The 17,022-nt window shown below is 39.4% G+C and overlaps 1 protein-coding gene and 1 long non-coding RNA gene across 2 annotated transcripts; both read left to right on the plus strand.

The window, feature by feature from the left end:
* Positions 1-10,937: 10,937 nt before the first annotated feature.
* LOC141682511 (uncharacterized) lies at positions 10,938-12,149 on the plus strand. Its single transcript, XR_012559804.1, has 3 exons — positions 10,938-11,537; positions 11,631-11,712; positions 11,993-12,149. It is a non-coding gene; the product is annotated as an uncharacterized LOC141682511 (long non-coding RNA).
* A 1,443-nt stretch (positions 12,150-13,592) lies between these two features.
* LOC141684776 (protein CASPARIAN STRIP INTEGRITY FACTOR 1-like) lies at positions 13,593-15,066 on the plus strand. The gene is made up of 3 exons (XM_074489896.1): positions 13,593-13,905; positions 14,086-14,144; positions 14,669-15,066. Exons 1-3 carry the CDS (start codon positions 13,824-13,826, stop codon positions 14,804-14,806), a joined length of 279 nt encoding a protein of 92 aa, XP_074345997.1. The 5' UTR covers positions 13,593-13,823; the 3' UTR covers positions 14,807-15,066.
* Positions 15,067-17,022: the final 1,956 nt, after the last annotated feature.

Consider the following 17,022-nt stretch of genomic DNA (forward strand, 5'->3'; position numbering starts at 1 on the left):
AACGGAGATCCTAGCTATCACGCTTTGTGTCTACCTCTCGGAGAAACACCTCTATGGTATCCACACGAGCACCTTCAAGAACGTCTCACGAACTTGACTACGGAATGGATGTACTAGCCTCCTTCTTGACGATCTGAATTGCCTCTGCCTCTCTATGCTGCTAGGGTTTTTTTCTTAAAAACGTACAAGCCTCTTTAACCTATCATTATCTATTTATAATGGCTGATTAAAAATGCCCATAATAGCAAAGCCCAACCCTAGTAGGTATTGGATTAAATAATAAAAACGAATTTCTATTATTTAATTAATAACTAAGTCATACTTAATTATTATGGGCAAAAACATTCCTTTTAATTCGAATTTATATTATCTCAATTAAGTCTTACTTAATTATAATAAAATTCAAATAATCATCAATTAATTTAAATCTATAATTTAAATTAACTATCCATTAAGTGCTCTATTTGTGCGACCCTATAGGCTATTATTTAATTGACAATAATTTTTATTCTCTAATAAAATTATAAACAATGAGTGGTATCTAGTAATACATCATTGTTACCCAATTAAACAATAATTAAATCGTGATTAGATAAAACCTTTCGTGATTAATATTTTTCATGTAATATAATCCCTTTAACCAAACATATTATAGATTAAACTCGAGGCATGTATTTAGTCATCCTCTTCAACATTTAATCCGGGTTTACTTGATCCATGAGTAGATTATCGAGACAAATCATTATTTGAGCATGGCTATGCTTTTATAATCTCACTCAATCAAGAGGCCAATAATATCTCTCCTAATTATAGGAGGGTTAAATCCTTTATCTATCATTTATATTTCTCATACGACTCATGATATACCCGATGCCCACTTTTATCATCACCCGATCAAAAGTAACTTTTAATGTAGTCAAAGTATATTAATCCTCGTATAGAAATATAATGATTTCAAGTCAAAGGATCGTTACACCATTATCACTGTGAGTCTTTCTTATGACTTTATTAAACATGAAGAATCTCACTGTGGGTCTGTCCAGTACCATGTACTCTCACATGTACCTATGTATTGACTTTAGTATCCCCATACTTATAACCAATGAGATGTGGTTATCTTGTCAAACAACATACTAGTCTATCTATGTATTAATATTGTCCTATATAATAATACTCAACTAGGGACCTTTAAGAATATGATATATTATATAATCTCAAGTTCAAGTCATGTACTTAAACTATACAATTTGTATCATGATTCTAAGGACATTTATTATGCTAACAAAATATCGCAGTAATTAAGGTCATAATAAATACATTTATTGAATGATCAACTGACATAAAGATTATAAAAGAATAATGTATTGCCTCTAGGGCACCTACACTAACAGCCCGGAACAAGAAGTTAGTGGACTGGACACCAGAATGTCATACAGCATTCGAAGAAATCAAGAGACACCTGACGGACCCCCCGGTGCTCTCCAAAGCCAAGCCCGGAGAACCTCTCTCTCTCTACATCGCCGCCGGGCCCAAAGCTGTTTCCTCGGCACTGGTCCGGGAAGAAGGAGGAACACAAAACCCCGTCTACTATGTCAGCCAAGTCCTCAAGGATGCAGAGACTCGGTACCCAAACCTGGAAAAGTTTGCCTTGGCCCTTGTACACTCCAGCAGGAAGCTGAGGCAATACTTCCAAGGCCGAGAAATCAGAGTGGTCACGGACCAGCAGCTCAGGAAGGTCATTCACAAACCAGATGCCTCTGGAAGGTTAGTTAACTGGGCCATTGAACTAAGTCAATTCAACATCAAATTCGTGCCACGCACAGCAATAAAGGCTCGGGCCTTAGCCGAATTTGTGATGGAATGCACCTTCCCGGAACATACTCAACCTTTACCCCAAGAGATATCCCCGGAGAGAACCAACTTGGGCACGAATTCCTGGAAGCTCTATGTCGACGGCTCGTCCACGGCCGAAAGGTCCGGAGCGGGCCTCATCCTTATTAGCCCGGAGGGCTTCACCGTTCAACAGGCAATAACTTTCGCTTTCAAGGCGACGAATAATCAGGCTGAATATGAAGCACTCATTGCCGGGCTCAGGTTGGCGAAATCTCTTGGCGTCTCGAGAATGACCATCCACAGTGATTCTCATATCGTGGTCAAGCAAACCACCGGAGAATATATCGCGAAAGATCCAACACTGGCACAATACCAGGCAATGGTACGAAGCATCTTGGAAGCCACTCCCGACATCACCATACTTCAGATCAACAGAGAAGAGAACTCCAAAGCGGACGAGCTGTCCAAACTCGTGCAAAAATCCTCCGATCTCGTTAGTTCAGTATACTTCGAAGAACTCAAAGTACCCCGCATAGAGCAAGCTGAGGTCCTGTGCATCGGGAGCCCAAACAATTGGATGACCCCTTATATAGCTTACTTAAGAGATGGGACACTCCCGGAAGACCAGAACAAGGCCAGATATTTGAAGCACAAAGCTGCTCATTTCTTCCTGAAGGAGGGTCAGTTATACAGAAGAACCTTTTCCGCACCTACCTTGAAATGTGTAGATCCTGAGGAGGCCAACTATTGCCTCCGGGAGGTTCATGAAGGCATCTGCGGAGACCACTTGGCAGCCAAAGCTCTAGCTTACAAAATCATCAGGCAAGGGTATTACTGGCCCACGATACACTCTGATTCCGTCGCTTACGTCCAGAAGTGCCCCCAGTGCCAGAAATTCAGGAATGTCCCCAGACAAAGCCCGAGCTTGCCAGCGTCAGTGTTATCTCCTATCCCGTTCGCTGTATGGGGCATAGATATCATGGGCCCTTTCTCCCGAGCAAAAGGCGACCTCCGCTACGTCCTAGTAGCCATTGATTACATGACAAAGTGGGCAGAAGCTAAAACCATGAGGACAATCAACCAACAGGATTGTATCAAGTTCATGGACGCCATCGTCATGAGGTTCGGGATCCCTGTAGTCCTCATCTCCGACAATGGCCCACAATTCGTCGGGTCTAAATTTGAAGCATATCTAAAAGAGCTCGGAATCAAGCACAAAAGAGCGTCGGTTGCACACCCTCAGGGAAATGGACAGGTCGAAGTAACCAACAGAACCATACTTCGGGGTCTGGAAAAGAGACTAGAAGAAACCAAGAAAACTTGGCCTGACGAGCTCCCAAAAGTCTTGTGGTCCTACAGAACCACCCCAGAGCGGGAACGAATGAGACCCCCTTCAAGCTTGCATACGGTACCGAAGCCCGCATTCCAATCAAAACCGGGTCCCCTTCCCACAGGGTTGTCAATTTCAACGAAATCTCAAATATTGAAGGGCTTAAGACCAACCTGGAACTCCTAGATGAGATAAGAGATGAAGCAGTAAGAAATATGGAAGTCTACAAAGAAAAGACAAGGCTCCACTTTGGGAAGAAGGGCAGAATCAGAGAATATGAAGAAGGAGACCTGGTACTCCGACACACAGAGGCCTCCGACCCAACTAATCAGGGAAAGCTCCAGCCCAACTGGGAAGGCCCCTACAGGGTTAAAGAAGTACTCCGGCCAGGAACTTACAAGCTAAGCTACCTCGGGGGGACCGAAGTCCCAAACACTTGGCATGGAGCTCGCCTAAGGAAATTCTACCAATAAAGGTAGACCACACATTTCGGCATCTCCTCCATTTCTAGGCTATAGCAGCTTGATGTAATTTTCAACATTTCCCCAGAATGCACTGTTGTCCTAATGATTTAAATAAAAAAACTGATTTGGAGCGCCCCATAGCCCAAAATCATTCTAATATCATTCGATCACTGTCGCTATAATACTTAGAAAATTTTATTCAGTTAAAATTTTGAAAACCCCTTCCCGGGGACCATTACATAAACCATGTGTACTTAGAAAATTTTATTCAGTTAAAATTTTGAAAAACCCCTTCCCGGGGACCATTACACAAACCATGTGTACTTAGAAAATTTTATTCAGTTAAAATTTTGAAAACCCCTTCCCGGGGACCATTACACAAACCATGTGTACTTAGAAAATTTTATTCAGTTAAAATTTTGAAAACCCCTTCCCGGGGACTATTACACAAACCATGTGTACTTAGAAAATTTTATTCAGTTAAAATTTTAAAAACCCCTTCCCGGGGACTATTACATAAACCATGTGTACTTAGAAAATTTTATTCAGTTAAAATTTGAAAACCCCTTCCCGGGGACCATTACACAAACCATGTGCACTTAGAAAAAGTTCGATAAAAGAAAGCAAAACCAAATACGAAAGGGAAATATATTTACATGAATTCCCGAGGCAAACCAAGCCCCGAGACAAATCCAAATCAAAGTCAATACGGAAACCAAATAACAAAGTCTAAAAGCCACAAGGGCCAAGTCTGAAATAATTGCAAGTTACGAAAAGTAAATTACAAGGCACAAGGCCTAGGTATTCATTCTTCAGTTCTCGGGAGGAGCAGGAGTCTTCTCGTGGCCCTCTTCGGGAGGCGGAGGCGGCTGAGTTCCGGAAGTACCTGACTCAGCTGCTCGGGCTTCCTCACGACGGAGCTCTTCAGCAAGATATAGCTCTATGAATCCGTCCATGTCGCCGCCCGGATTCTCAGGAAGATAGGCAGAAGCAACGTCCCAACAGATATTGACCTTCTCAAAAATCTTGTTGTTAAGCTCCTCATAGTAGGCAGGGGTACCCCGGAAAGACTCCAGCACCTCCTCTGCCGGGGGCCTAACATTTCATTTCGGCGATCATCCAGGGTTATCCGAGACAGGAGGTTCTTCAGCGCATCCTCCTGCACCAACTTTTGGCTCTCTTCTTCCGAAGGCCCCGAACCTGAAACCCTCCTGCGCTGTGGGGTTCCGGACCCTCCAGCAGCTTCCGTCACAGCCTTCCTCTTCCACGGATTTAAAGACCCGACCTCCACCTCCTCCAGCTCAACCACCTCAACCTCCTCAGGCTCCGGAACAACATGCGGGATAATCACAGGAGCACTCTGCCTCACACTGTTGCCCGACGAACCAGCATCCCGGGTCTGCGAACCGCTACCGGCACCGGCTACCTTCTTCCCCGAATCCAATTGCACGGCACCACCAATCTTCTTGAACCTCCCAGCCAAATCCTTAAATTGCTGCGACATAGCGTAATGGAAGGGGTCCAGGAAGGGAAGACCTGCACAAGGAACAACAGTCATTCAAATGAACAAGACAGAGATACAGCAGTAAAAATACAAGGAAAAAACTAATAAGGCAAAACACTTACAGCCAACATTATACAATGTTTGATTATCTAAAAAGGTGTCCCGGGTCCACTGGGCACCAAGAGCAACCACAAAGTCGTACATCTTCGTCAAGACATCTCCACCAAGCCTCTCGGATGGGAACCTGCTATTTTTCAAAGTGGTTTTGTACAAAGGCATAAACTCCGGGTCCCACCCCCGGAAGAAGATGAACTCCTGGTGCCAGCTCCGGAGCGAATTCAACATGAAAACGGGAGCCTTTTTGGCATCAGAAGGGAGCCCACAACCATCTATATTAAAGGTAAACTCAAAAAGAGGAGGCAAGGTGAACTTTTTGATTTTAAAAAGATAATGAAAAAGCTTAAAAGTCGGAAGGTACTTCTTCACATGGCAACAGGCCAGGAACCAGGAAACCCACTTAATAGAGTTCGGGGCTAGCTGAGTGAAGGGTATCCCGTAGACGTCACGGCACAGGGACTTGGTAAACTGGTGGAGATTGGGTCTCATGCTACGAAGATGCTCTAAGGGAATCCCTACCCAACCATCAGCAGGACGGTGATAAACTCTCTCGTGAGGCTCGGGCCACCTCCACTCCATATCATCCCCGAAGTGAAATACAGCCTTCACCAGATCATCTATCTGCTGGAAGGTGTACTCGGAGAGGCCAGGATGACGGAGGGCAGGAACATATCTTGTCCCGGGGGCATTATAAAAAAGTTGATCCATGCGGGCCCCATCATAAGGTTCTAAGCCCCCGGGCCTATAAGCAGTGGTGAGATCCCTAAAGTAATAATCATGGGGAGGGCTGTTCTCACGAGTCCGAACAAAGTAATGGTCTATGTCTACCCAGGACCCGTCTCTCCTACCCAAAGTCTGCCCGGGGTTTAATAGGAAAGTAGGCAATTCCTTAACTATGGCTTGGCGACAGGGAGACATATTTTCTGGTTCCGGGGAAGAGTCACTCGAAGAATGTTCAGGAAATCCAAAGTGGGGACGGTCAGGCCTATGTTTCAGGTTAGCTAATTGTTTCCTTCTACCCCTCCTAACCATATAACCCCGGAGTTTATGCCATTTCGGGAAGAAAAAGAGAAAAGAAAGAAACACAAAAGCTACTCAGAAACAGTTAACCTCAAAATCAAAACACCAAAATACACCATACAACCTATACATACATATATACGCCCATAACAAATGCTATGAACAGTCATAAAAGCAAAGAACAAACCCAGTTTTGCATAGATTAAAACCCTTATTCGCACATATGTGTATACCAAAACACAAGCCCAAACTCAGTACAAACATCAACTTTTTCGTCACAAATAAAAGCTATAAATCTAAACAGCAAACAACAAATTTTGACTCATCAAAACTCGACACAATAGAAACAAACAAACTCAGATACTTGGGTACACATGCATTCTAAAAGCTCAAACCACAAGTACTCGCTAAACAATCACGAAGAAACAAAAAGAAGAACGAAGACAAGTTCGAGAACTTACAAGAAAGCAGGAGAATAAACCGGCTTCAAAAAGCAAAGGAGCTCCCAAATTCGACTTGGAGAAAAATGGCAGAAAGATTTTGTGTTTGCAGTTGCGTAAAGAGAAAAGAAATGAGAAAGGCGGAGTATTTATAGGCACAGAGGGAGAGTTAACCCACTCAACTACCCCGTAATCCGGTCCGTTGATCGAAGACACGTGGCACAATCCCGAGCATCCAGAAAATAACCGCTGTAGTTAATGATTACATCGCTGTAATTATTTAACAGGCACGACTTTTGAGGCAAAAAAGGGGAAAAAAACTGCAACGTTTCGTGCATACACATGTCCTTACACATATATTCGTACAAGAAGCTCAACCGCCACCTGACACTCCGGGAAAAGCGCTACAACATTAACCACATGTCACATCTGCACCAAGACCCACCCAAACACAACCCCGGGGACTTGTACCCAACAACACCCCGGGGCTAGGGGCCACAAGTCAAAGGAAAAATGACAAAAATTTTCCAAGTGCCAAGAATTAAAAGGCCTACCCAAACACAACCCCGGGGACCTGTACCCAACAACACCCCGGGGTTAGGGGCCACAAGTCAAAGGAAAAATGACAAAATTTTTCCAAGTTCCAAGAATTAAAAGGCCTACCCAAACACAACCCCGGGGACTTGTACCCAACAACACCCCGGGGTTAGGGGCCACAAGTCAAAGGAAAAATGACAAAATTTTTCCAAGTTTCAAGAATTAAAAGGCAACCCCAAACACAACCCCGGGGACATGTACCCAACAACACCCCGGGGCTAGGGGCCACAAGTCAAAAGAAAAATGACAAAAAAAATTCCAAGTGCCAAGAATTAAAAGGCTTACCCAAACACAACCCCGGGGACTTGTACCCAACAACACCCCAGGGTTAGGGACCACAAGTCAAAGGAAAAATGACAAAAAATTTCCAAGTTCCAAGAATTAAAAGGCAACCCCAAACACAACCCCGGGGACATGTACCCAACAACACCCCGGGGCTAGGGGCCACAAGTTAAAAGAAAAATGACAAATTTTTTTCCATGTGCCAAGAATTAAAAGTCCTACCCAAACACAACCCCAGAGACTTGTACCCAGCAACACCCCGGGGTCATGAGACAAGTCAAATGAGTGAACTTTTTCCTACTCCCCCATCCGGGAAAACCCGCATAAGGGAGTGGGAGGCAAATGATGGGCCAGAAATAATCAGGCCCAGGTAGAAGAGCAGGGGCCCAAAAGAGATGCCACCCCAGGCCCAAGCCGAAGTGGTCCCCGGTGCCACGTGGCACAGGACAAAAGAGTCAACTGTCTCATGTTACCCAAAATGGAATAATTGCATCCTATCCATTCATGGGTAATCATCCCAAGACAGCTCTCATGGAGAAAAGACACCTGACCACACAGCTCATCTGGACCGTCCAACCTGTCACCACACAAGAATGATCAAAGGCCAGGATGAAGAGGTACAAACCCCAAAAACCCTAAATCCTCGGACCTATAAAAGGCCCCAAAAAGAGGGTTTTAGGGGTTGGAAAATATTTGACCCATATACTCACATACACACACCCTCACATATTTTGGAATAGCTCCTTCTTCCCTCTTCTTCTTCTTCTTCTTCTTCAAGAAAGCCCATTTCTTATTCTCACACCGGAGTTGCCGCGGGACACAACCCCCCCTTCGGTTCTGTTTTGCAGGGACCCCTACGTAACAGGTTAACCGCACCCAAACCGCTGCGGAGGCCGGGTCCCAGCACGTGAGAGAAAGGAGAAGACCTGGGAAGAAACTGAGTTATCACATCTCATAAAGTTTGTGTAAAGTCACCCGACACATGTTCGTGTAGCGGTATCTCCCTCACTTCCTTTACGCAATGTCGAGGGTTCAAACCATGTTTTCAACATGGTGGGTGCATGTTTGTAATATTTTTTGAGCAATGCTACATAATCCGAAAAACATCCAAGTATTCCCAAATCCCAAATGACACTGACACGTGGTGTTATTTTATTCGTGGTTGTGGAACTCATAATGAACGCTTTCGGAAAAGCTTTTGGGGACTCTAACGTTTCTCATATTTTGTGAACAATGGATTCCTCTATTGATACAGGATCACCGTCTTCAGGATCATGTTTACCTCAAAAGACATGTCCGAAGAAGATCTAAAGCTTCTAATGGATCAGAGTAAGAGGAAAATGATTATATCTAACCGCAAGAGGAAACATATGCATTTTGAGTAGTATCAAATGGCTAAACTGAATCAGCTCAAAACAAAAACTAATCACATCATCACAAACACTAGGGTAGCTACAACATCACCTGAACATAAATAAAAAAAAGAGAACGGAGTGGCAAAGTTAAATAGATGGTTTAGAACTGTGGTAACAATGGTTGAGGTTTTGGCTTCTCTTCGGAAGGTCAAGAGTTTGACGTGTGCGTATGTTCAACTATAAGCAAAATATATTTAAGAATAATTTCTTAATATTTATCCGCAAATGACTTTAAATAACAATGAATCTATTGGTCACTACTTTGCCCGTAATATTTGCTTAGTCCGTATCATATTATACATTCTAAGGTAATGTTACATGGAACGGAATTCGATGCGAATCGGGGAACGAAAATGGATATGTGAAAAGGTACATGTGGTGCACCCAGTACGAGGGAACGTTGGGTACGAAGGAACGTACGGGTACAGTACAGTGTGATGTATGGGTACAATAAGGTGTCTAAATTCTTAATATTGTTTGAAGGCATGTAAGGTTTCAAAAATTGAAACATGTTGGAATTTCTTAAATTGAATTTTAGTTATAAATATAAATATTAACAACAAATATGTGAATTAAAATTAGAGAGAATTGCATTTTGCACCCCTTAAATTTGACCAAAACTCAATTTTGTATATCTATTTTCAGAAATTGCAGTTTGTATCCCTCTATTTTGAAATCCTATTCACATGCACTCTTTTTGCCTAAGTTTTCAGTCTTAATTGTTATCTCCTACAATACATCTCGTTTTTTGTCTTTACGAATAGATTATACATGTTAAAGACAGGAATTTGAGCTAAAAAATTGTCAAAATTTGGCAAAAAGGGTGCAACATAAATCGGATTCCAAAGAAGGGGGACGCAAACTACAATTTCTGAAATTAGGTATATAAAATTGATTTTTAGCCAAACTTAAGGGGTGCAAAACGCAATTCTCTTTAAAAGATTAAGAAGAAGTTCATGATTTTAGTGCTTCAACTTCTGAAACTGATAATCTAATGTCAGTACTAATTGACCAGCAGTAGTAAACACAATTTAATATGTGTTGCATACTATAAAATTCAACTGATCCCATGCATATCTTCTTGTTTTTGGATCTCTGATATTGCTTCTTTTCTAACAGCTGACAAAGCAATGCTGTCAGAAAAAGAAGTGAATCTTTCTACTCCGCTCCTTGGTTCCAGTAATCGCAATGAAGCAATCGATAATACATCGAATGCTAATGAGCAATTCAACTAATACAAAGCTCTTGGATAAAAAAAATTGTAGGCTTAGTATATGCAGAGTGCAGAGACTATAGTTCGGTTTTAGACGGTTTTTAGCGGTTTCTGTTTCGGATTTATTGGATTTTTTGCTCTGCCTAGATAGCTGTGTGCAATATTTATCGTTTTTTTATCGTGTTCCATTGTGTTTCTGCTGCTTACATTGACAGGTGCACCCTGTTGCAATGAGATTGTTAACTGCAAAATCTTGCCATGATGAGTTGAAGATTGGCATTATGCCACAATTATTGTTTTCTTGATCCTGTAGCGTAATCTGACAGAAAAATATAATGAAAAAGAATCTAATATGTTTTTTGACCTCATGTAATCATCGGATGTTGGGTGATTTCCAGCTCAAATGTTCGCTCTGCAACACTGAACAGGAGGTGAGTGAATGGCGTAATTCACATTAAGGCATTGACATAATCTTATAAATTGAACTATCCTCAATTTTTTAATGTTTCTTCATTTTGCTATGAGATTTAAAGAATTGATGTTGTAGTTCATTGATAAGTCTCCTGTTATTCTCTTTCTCTTTAACCGGAAAAAGATTGTATGATGACCCACCCCAGGTAGCTTATTTGGTTGAGGCCTGTACTTTAGGGGCTTACCACCCCAAGGTCCTAGGTTCGATTACAAGTAGATGATCGGATTTAAGTTGGGGGTCATGGCGGTGGGATGTTGTGCTAGCCCCCTTTTAATGGGATTTAAGTTGGGGGTCATGGCGGTGAGATGTTGTGCTAGGCCCCTTTTAATTAAAAAAAAGATTGTATGATTTTCATTGCGCTATTGGTTATTTGACAAATATCTAAAAGCCAGTTTCCAAAGACTGGTGGGGGATTTTAGAGAATGCTTCTATTGCTTGTCACCCTACTGCACTCATGATTTTATCTCATTCTCTGTATTAGAAAATTTCGTCTGGAAGCCCAACCATCCCACTGCAATAGTGTGATTCCTTTTTGAACTTGTGTTTTTGGTTTCATGTTGATCTTAAGCTTGGTAAATGAAAGTGTTTGTTAGGATTTATCCGCGTTCTATCTTTTCCAGAGTGTTGCAGACCGAAAATATACAAGTGCATTGAAGGCGTGCTTCCTCGTGATTGTCCTATCTGCTTTGAGTTTACATATAGCAGTTTTGGCTTTTCACATAATGCAAATTTGTATGCACTCGTTGATTTGAACCTAAATATTGCAGTATCTACTTGATATATCAGATCGTTTTACATGTTTTCCATTTGGCCATATGATTCACATGAGTTGTTTTCTGAAGCTGAATCAGTAAGATGATTTCCTATACCTTTTAAAAATTTAAATAGTACATTATAGTACTACTTGGAGATGGTGTCTATTACTAATTGGACTATTTTGCAGAAACACTTGCCCATTCTGCTTCACAGAATTTTCCGAGAAATATGACCTGGAGCCGATTCCTCAGCATTTTCAGTAAAATTTGGTACAGCCATTTCCTCTATGTGCATTTCCATTCCTACACACTTGTAAATATGCTGGCCATGATTCGTAGCAATCATTTATCACAGACGTGTTCCAGCGTTTAGGTCTCTAGTCATTCATAGCAAGATAAAACAGCTATATGTTGCAGACCCCATGCCTTCTTATAGTTTGCAAAAACAAATTTCTGTAGTGCAAAGTGTTATTTAAGCTCTTCAGATGATAAATAAGCAGCTGTTGTTCATTTTTCAGATAGGAACTGAAGATTATGTTTTTTTTTGCAGATTCGGATCCTTTGCAATGAATGAAGTTCCTCATTTGGTCATTATTGTTCCAATTGCAACCCTCTTTTATCTTCTTTTCTTCAGTGTTTTAAAATATAGAAACATTCTCATAAGTTCTAAGCAGACAATGGAGAAAACTGAGTGACCAAATGTCATAACATATACAAGTATCTGATCAAATTATGATAGGTTAGTTTGTTTTTGTGTTTCAGTCTTGCTATCTTGTTTTTCTAGAAACTCAATCTTGCGCAGGTAAGAGCTTTGCCAACTGAATGCTTCTTCGTTTTCTTTGTTATTTTTTCAGTAGTATCCATTCTTAAATAGATCTCGGATGAGTGAGAATCAAACCCAAGACGTATTAACTTGCTTCTTTGTTTAGTAATTAACATGTAGAAACATTGTCATCAGTTCTAAGCAGACAATGGAGAAAACTGAGTGACCAAATGTCATAACATATACAAGTATCTGATCAAACTATGATTGCTTAAGTTGCATTTACCATGAAAACCACAATTAACTTGAATTAGGGAAGCTGCCTTAGCTAACACTTGTTTACTAGAAAAGAGGTCAAGTTTGATATTTTAAGCACAATAGTGCTTCTCTTTATATTCCACCAATGTCCTCTCAAATGCATATTATTTGGTCCATTATTCTTGTCTTTATCCTTAAATTTGACCCACTAGTCCTCTAAATATACTAGTTTATGGCTGCCTAATCTTACTGAATGGAAATGAGAAAACAAACATGACCCTACTCCCTCACCAGCCCTCTTTTTCTGCTTAATTTGAAAGCACTAACCTCTCTAATAATGGATCCTTTCTAGGGCTCTAACTTTGTTGAACTTGAACATGATAAAGTTTGATGATAAATTCAACTTGAATATTTTGTTCTGTACTATTTTGAACCTGATTTGAATTGACCTTGTAAAATTGATCGACGGACTCTATACGTTAATCTTGAGTTAGGTTTGAATTCGATTCAACTCACATTATTTATTAAGAATTCGAGTCTGAGTTTAATTGCCAAAATTTGTTAGTTTAACAAAATCAACTCAACTCATTCTGGAAAACTGAAAGTTAGCTTGAACTTAGAATTGAATCTGATCAAGTCCTTTCTTTGTTTTGGAATAACCTTTTTTGAGACTAGTTTCTTCTTCAGAAGATCATTTAGTGATTATAACTCCCTGCATTCACATCAATATACGTAAAAGTTCAACAATGTTAATATTATCCGCGAAATCTCCCTGCACAGGCACCAGGACCCTTACAAATTTAGAAATCAGAAGAACTGATATCATTGGAATTCTATGATAACTTTGCTTTGCAATCATTTAGGGATGCAGTTCAGTTTGTTGCACAAATGGAGTTACTATAATTTGCACTAGCAATAATTCTTTTAATTTTATAAGAAGATATGAACTAGAAAGAAGATTGTTCTTATCACAATGTCTTACATGCACTAATATCTGATGAAATTTAAACAGCAAAAAGGTGTTATAATTGATGCCACCTCTAAGTAATTAGAGAGTCCAAATAACTGTTTAGATTAGTTAATATAAACTAGTCATTCCACTAACTCTTTAGACTTAGAGCCCCAACAACAGCTAAAGTGCTTTTTCTCAACTTTCCACCCAACTTCAAAATTTTAAATTAACTAAAAGAATGTACAGGGATCTCATTCTTTATATTAAACAATCCATTTTTTCATAACTTCTACCAACAATAGTACTCTGAGTCTCTGACACTACTCTTAAATTTAATCTGAGATTCTCTGCAGTGAGATTACAGAAAAGCTTAACTAGATACAGATCAGCCTACAAAAGTTTCTGAACATGGCCAGTTTCATGTTTCTTAAAAAGTGTTGTTTCCTTTTTCTCCTCATATCAGCTTCATTTTCATCAACTTGTTCTGCAGGTAATTTTGTGTCTGGATCATCAAATCTCTTTGGTGTTTGCAGTGTTGTGTAGTTTGCATTAATGTGCTTAGTCGGAGTTTACTCCTGGTACTGTCGGTTTAGTAGCAGTCGGTAAAGACCATGTTTCTTGTAGCGTGTCATGCAAAGTTGACATGATATTAATCTGTCTTTGATTGCAGGTAGACAATTGAGATCTGTAAACAACTTGGAGAAGGAGGCTATGGCTTCAACATATAAGGTCTTTCAGTATTATTATTATTATGCATATATTTTTACTCAATTTTCACTTAACCTGGATTCAATCTTACTTTCGAAAACTAATTAAATTATCTTTAATATTCTCAATTCTTGTGGTTTCTGTGGCTTATTTAATAAAATTGTCAGATATTGTTCATCATAAAATATCAATATGCTGCAGTTCAATTACGACGATTGCCTCAATTTTTTCCTTCGTAAATGCCTTAATTACAACGATTCCAGTTCAAAAAACCCGTCGTAAATGACATGATTTCTTGTAGTGATATACACTACCTAACACTGCTCTAGAAGCGGAACTAGCTAGGATCTTAAAATATCCGGGGTTAAAATGAATAAATTTTAAGAAAGACGGTTAAATTTGCAAGACAGTCGGGACTAAAATAATTTACGAGATCAGCAACAATATATGGTTACTGCAAAAAAAATCACTAATTGCATAATTTTCTGTTAATGCTACTTAATTAATCTGAAAAATCATGTTCTTTCTTTCTTGAGCATATAAAGGGGCATCAGCAGCTGCACCAAGGAGAGGAGCTTAATATTATCCATGGAAGGCTTCTGAGGGTTAACACAAAAGATTACGGAAATTACGATCCAGCACCGACCTTTGTGAAGCCTCCTTTCAAGCTCATCCCCAACTGATCATGGAGCTATGATAAAAAAAATATGCAGCAGGGTCTATAAACCTAAATAAAATGGTGGTGTAGCATATAATGTAGTAGTTTATGTATATTTGTGAAATATATACAGATAATAATAGTATGTACTAAGTTTTGAGATGTTAGTATGTCAGTAGGGTTTTGAAAACCCTAGCTAGCATGTGTGTGTGTCCCTGCAACACATCATCAGTACTTACTACTATGTATGTTGCTGTGTGTTTAAATATAGTATACTTGCCGTTTATTAATTCTGTTTCTAGTTACCTGGGAAATTCTGCGAAATTTTGGCAATTTATAAGATGCCACCGTTAATTAGCATTAATAAGGTACGAGAATTTGGTATAACAGGAGGTTGACATGAGCGTGGGCGGATTCAAATATATATTTTTAGGGGGACATCAAGGAAATTTTGAAAAAACGCTCTTATGATTTTGAATTTTATGAGGCACTTTCATATATGTTTAAAAAAATTAATGGTGAAAAAACGTAAATTTTGATTTTAGGGGGGACACGTGTCGCCCGATGCCCCTTATTAGATCCGCCCCTGGACATGACAGTGCGAAAAGCTCGGTATTTCTTCTTCTTCTTTTTTGACAATTATGACTTATAACCTTACAAATGAGTATTTGTTCTCAGAAATTTTCGGGATGAGCGAGAATCGAAACCAGAATCCGGGACAACAGAGGATAAACTCTTAATCACTTGAGCTATCCAACCGTGCTCAAGGCTTCTTTTTCTTATTCTTGGTTAATTAAATGTTTTCTCAGAATCTGCGTTAACTTAATGCTCTATATCCTGGTTTCACGAGGACCCTTTCGACCTTGCACAAAAGCCATTACATTCAACGTAGGATCATGAGGAAGTTAATAAGCCTTCGGGCAAAAGGGCAACACCCGGAAAGTGTTGTTGATAAAGAGCACTTGAGCTGAGCATATACATTTGATTTGAGAAGAACACGGTTTTGATTTGAGGAGACCTTGATTGGTTTCGGCTCAGTTTTTAAAGTAAGCCATAACCGGAGCTGTAAATTTTCGATTTTAAAATCGAAAACCGTAATCGTAACTAGATCACTGGTTTCGGTTTTAAATGATTTGATATTGTGATTTTTTATCCGCCAATACTAAATTCATTTTTATTTGTAGTTATTATTTTAAAATAATTAGGTACATTAAATAAATTTAAAAAAAGAGACTTACATATGCTTTATTTCGATAGTTTTTTGTGCCCAACTAGAATAAGTTTTAACCTGGGTCTCGATTGTTTTCATAATTTTATATTTACGTAAGGAACTTGAACTTTCATGTAACTAAGTTACGACTAGAGGTTTATGTTAAATAAAAAAGTTGTGTTTGTTTAGTTATTACGTAACTAGAGATTATTTAGTTAATTTTGATAAATTCGTTACTAATATTTGGTAAGTAGTTATTAATTTTATAATTACATAATCATGTAACTTGTGATGGCTATGATTTTGATAACTATAAGTTCCTATATTTTGTGGTAAGGTCATAAAAATTGGGAATCGGCCCGACTCGATTTTGTTCCAAAAAAAATGAGTAGTCGAAATGAGTACTTGGATAAATACTCGAATATGAAACCTTTTTTTAAATCAAAAGGAAATTTCATTAAAAAATCGTATCAAAAGAGAGAGTCTACAACAAAAACATAGGATAAGACATAAATAAATTACGCGAAATTGGATTTCCTTTTCGTGCCATAAACAACTTTTGTCATTGAAACATCAAATCCCCAATCATTGCGCGTTCCCGCTGGACTAGACATATGTTAGCGGGAACGCGCAGCGCAAACGAACGTGAAAACCTCAGCAAGAACCATATTCCTTTTGTGAATCCGAAGAAGTTATTACGGATGAGCCCTTCTGTAGCGACTGGGAATTTCGCGACGTGATTATGTGAATAAAGTATAATTTTGTGTTGTAATTGTAAAATTATGTGATTAAATAAAAGGTTAAATGATTTTGTGGTTAATTGTCGTTATTGCACAATAGTAACTGAGAACGTAAAAAAACTCGTTCCAGTTTGATGAGTCAGCTAAGATAATAAGCTGTGTTGTCGGGCCGTCAAGTTGAACGGAACCCGTATTAAAAAGGGATGGAAAATATTTAAAAATGTGAATGTGAAATATATGTGATGATCATGTTTGATTACATACTGTTTGATGTGTGCATGTTCGAATTCG

Source organism: Apium graveolens, chromosome 9, assembly GCF_009905375.1.
Source record: "Apium graveolens cultivar Ventura chromosome 9, ASM990537v1, whole genome shotgun sequence".
NCBI classification, from domain to species: Eukaryota; Viridiplantae; Streptophyta; class Magnoliopsida; order Apiales; family Apiaceae; genus Apium; species Apium graveolens.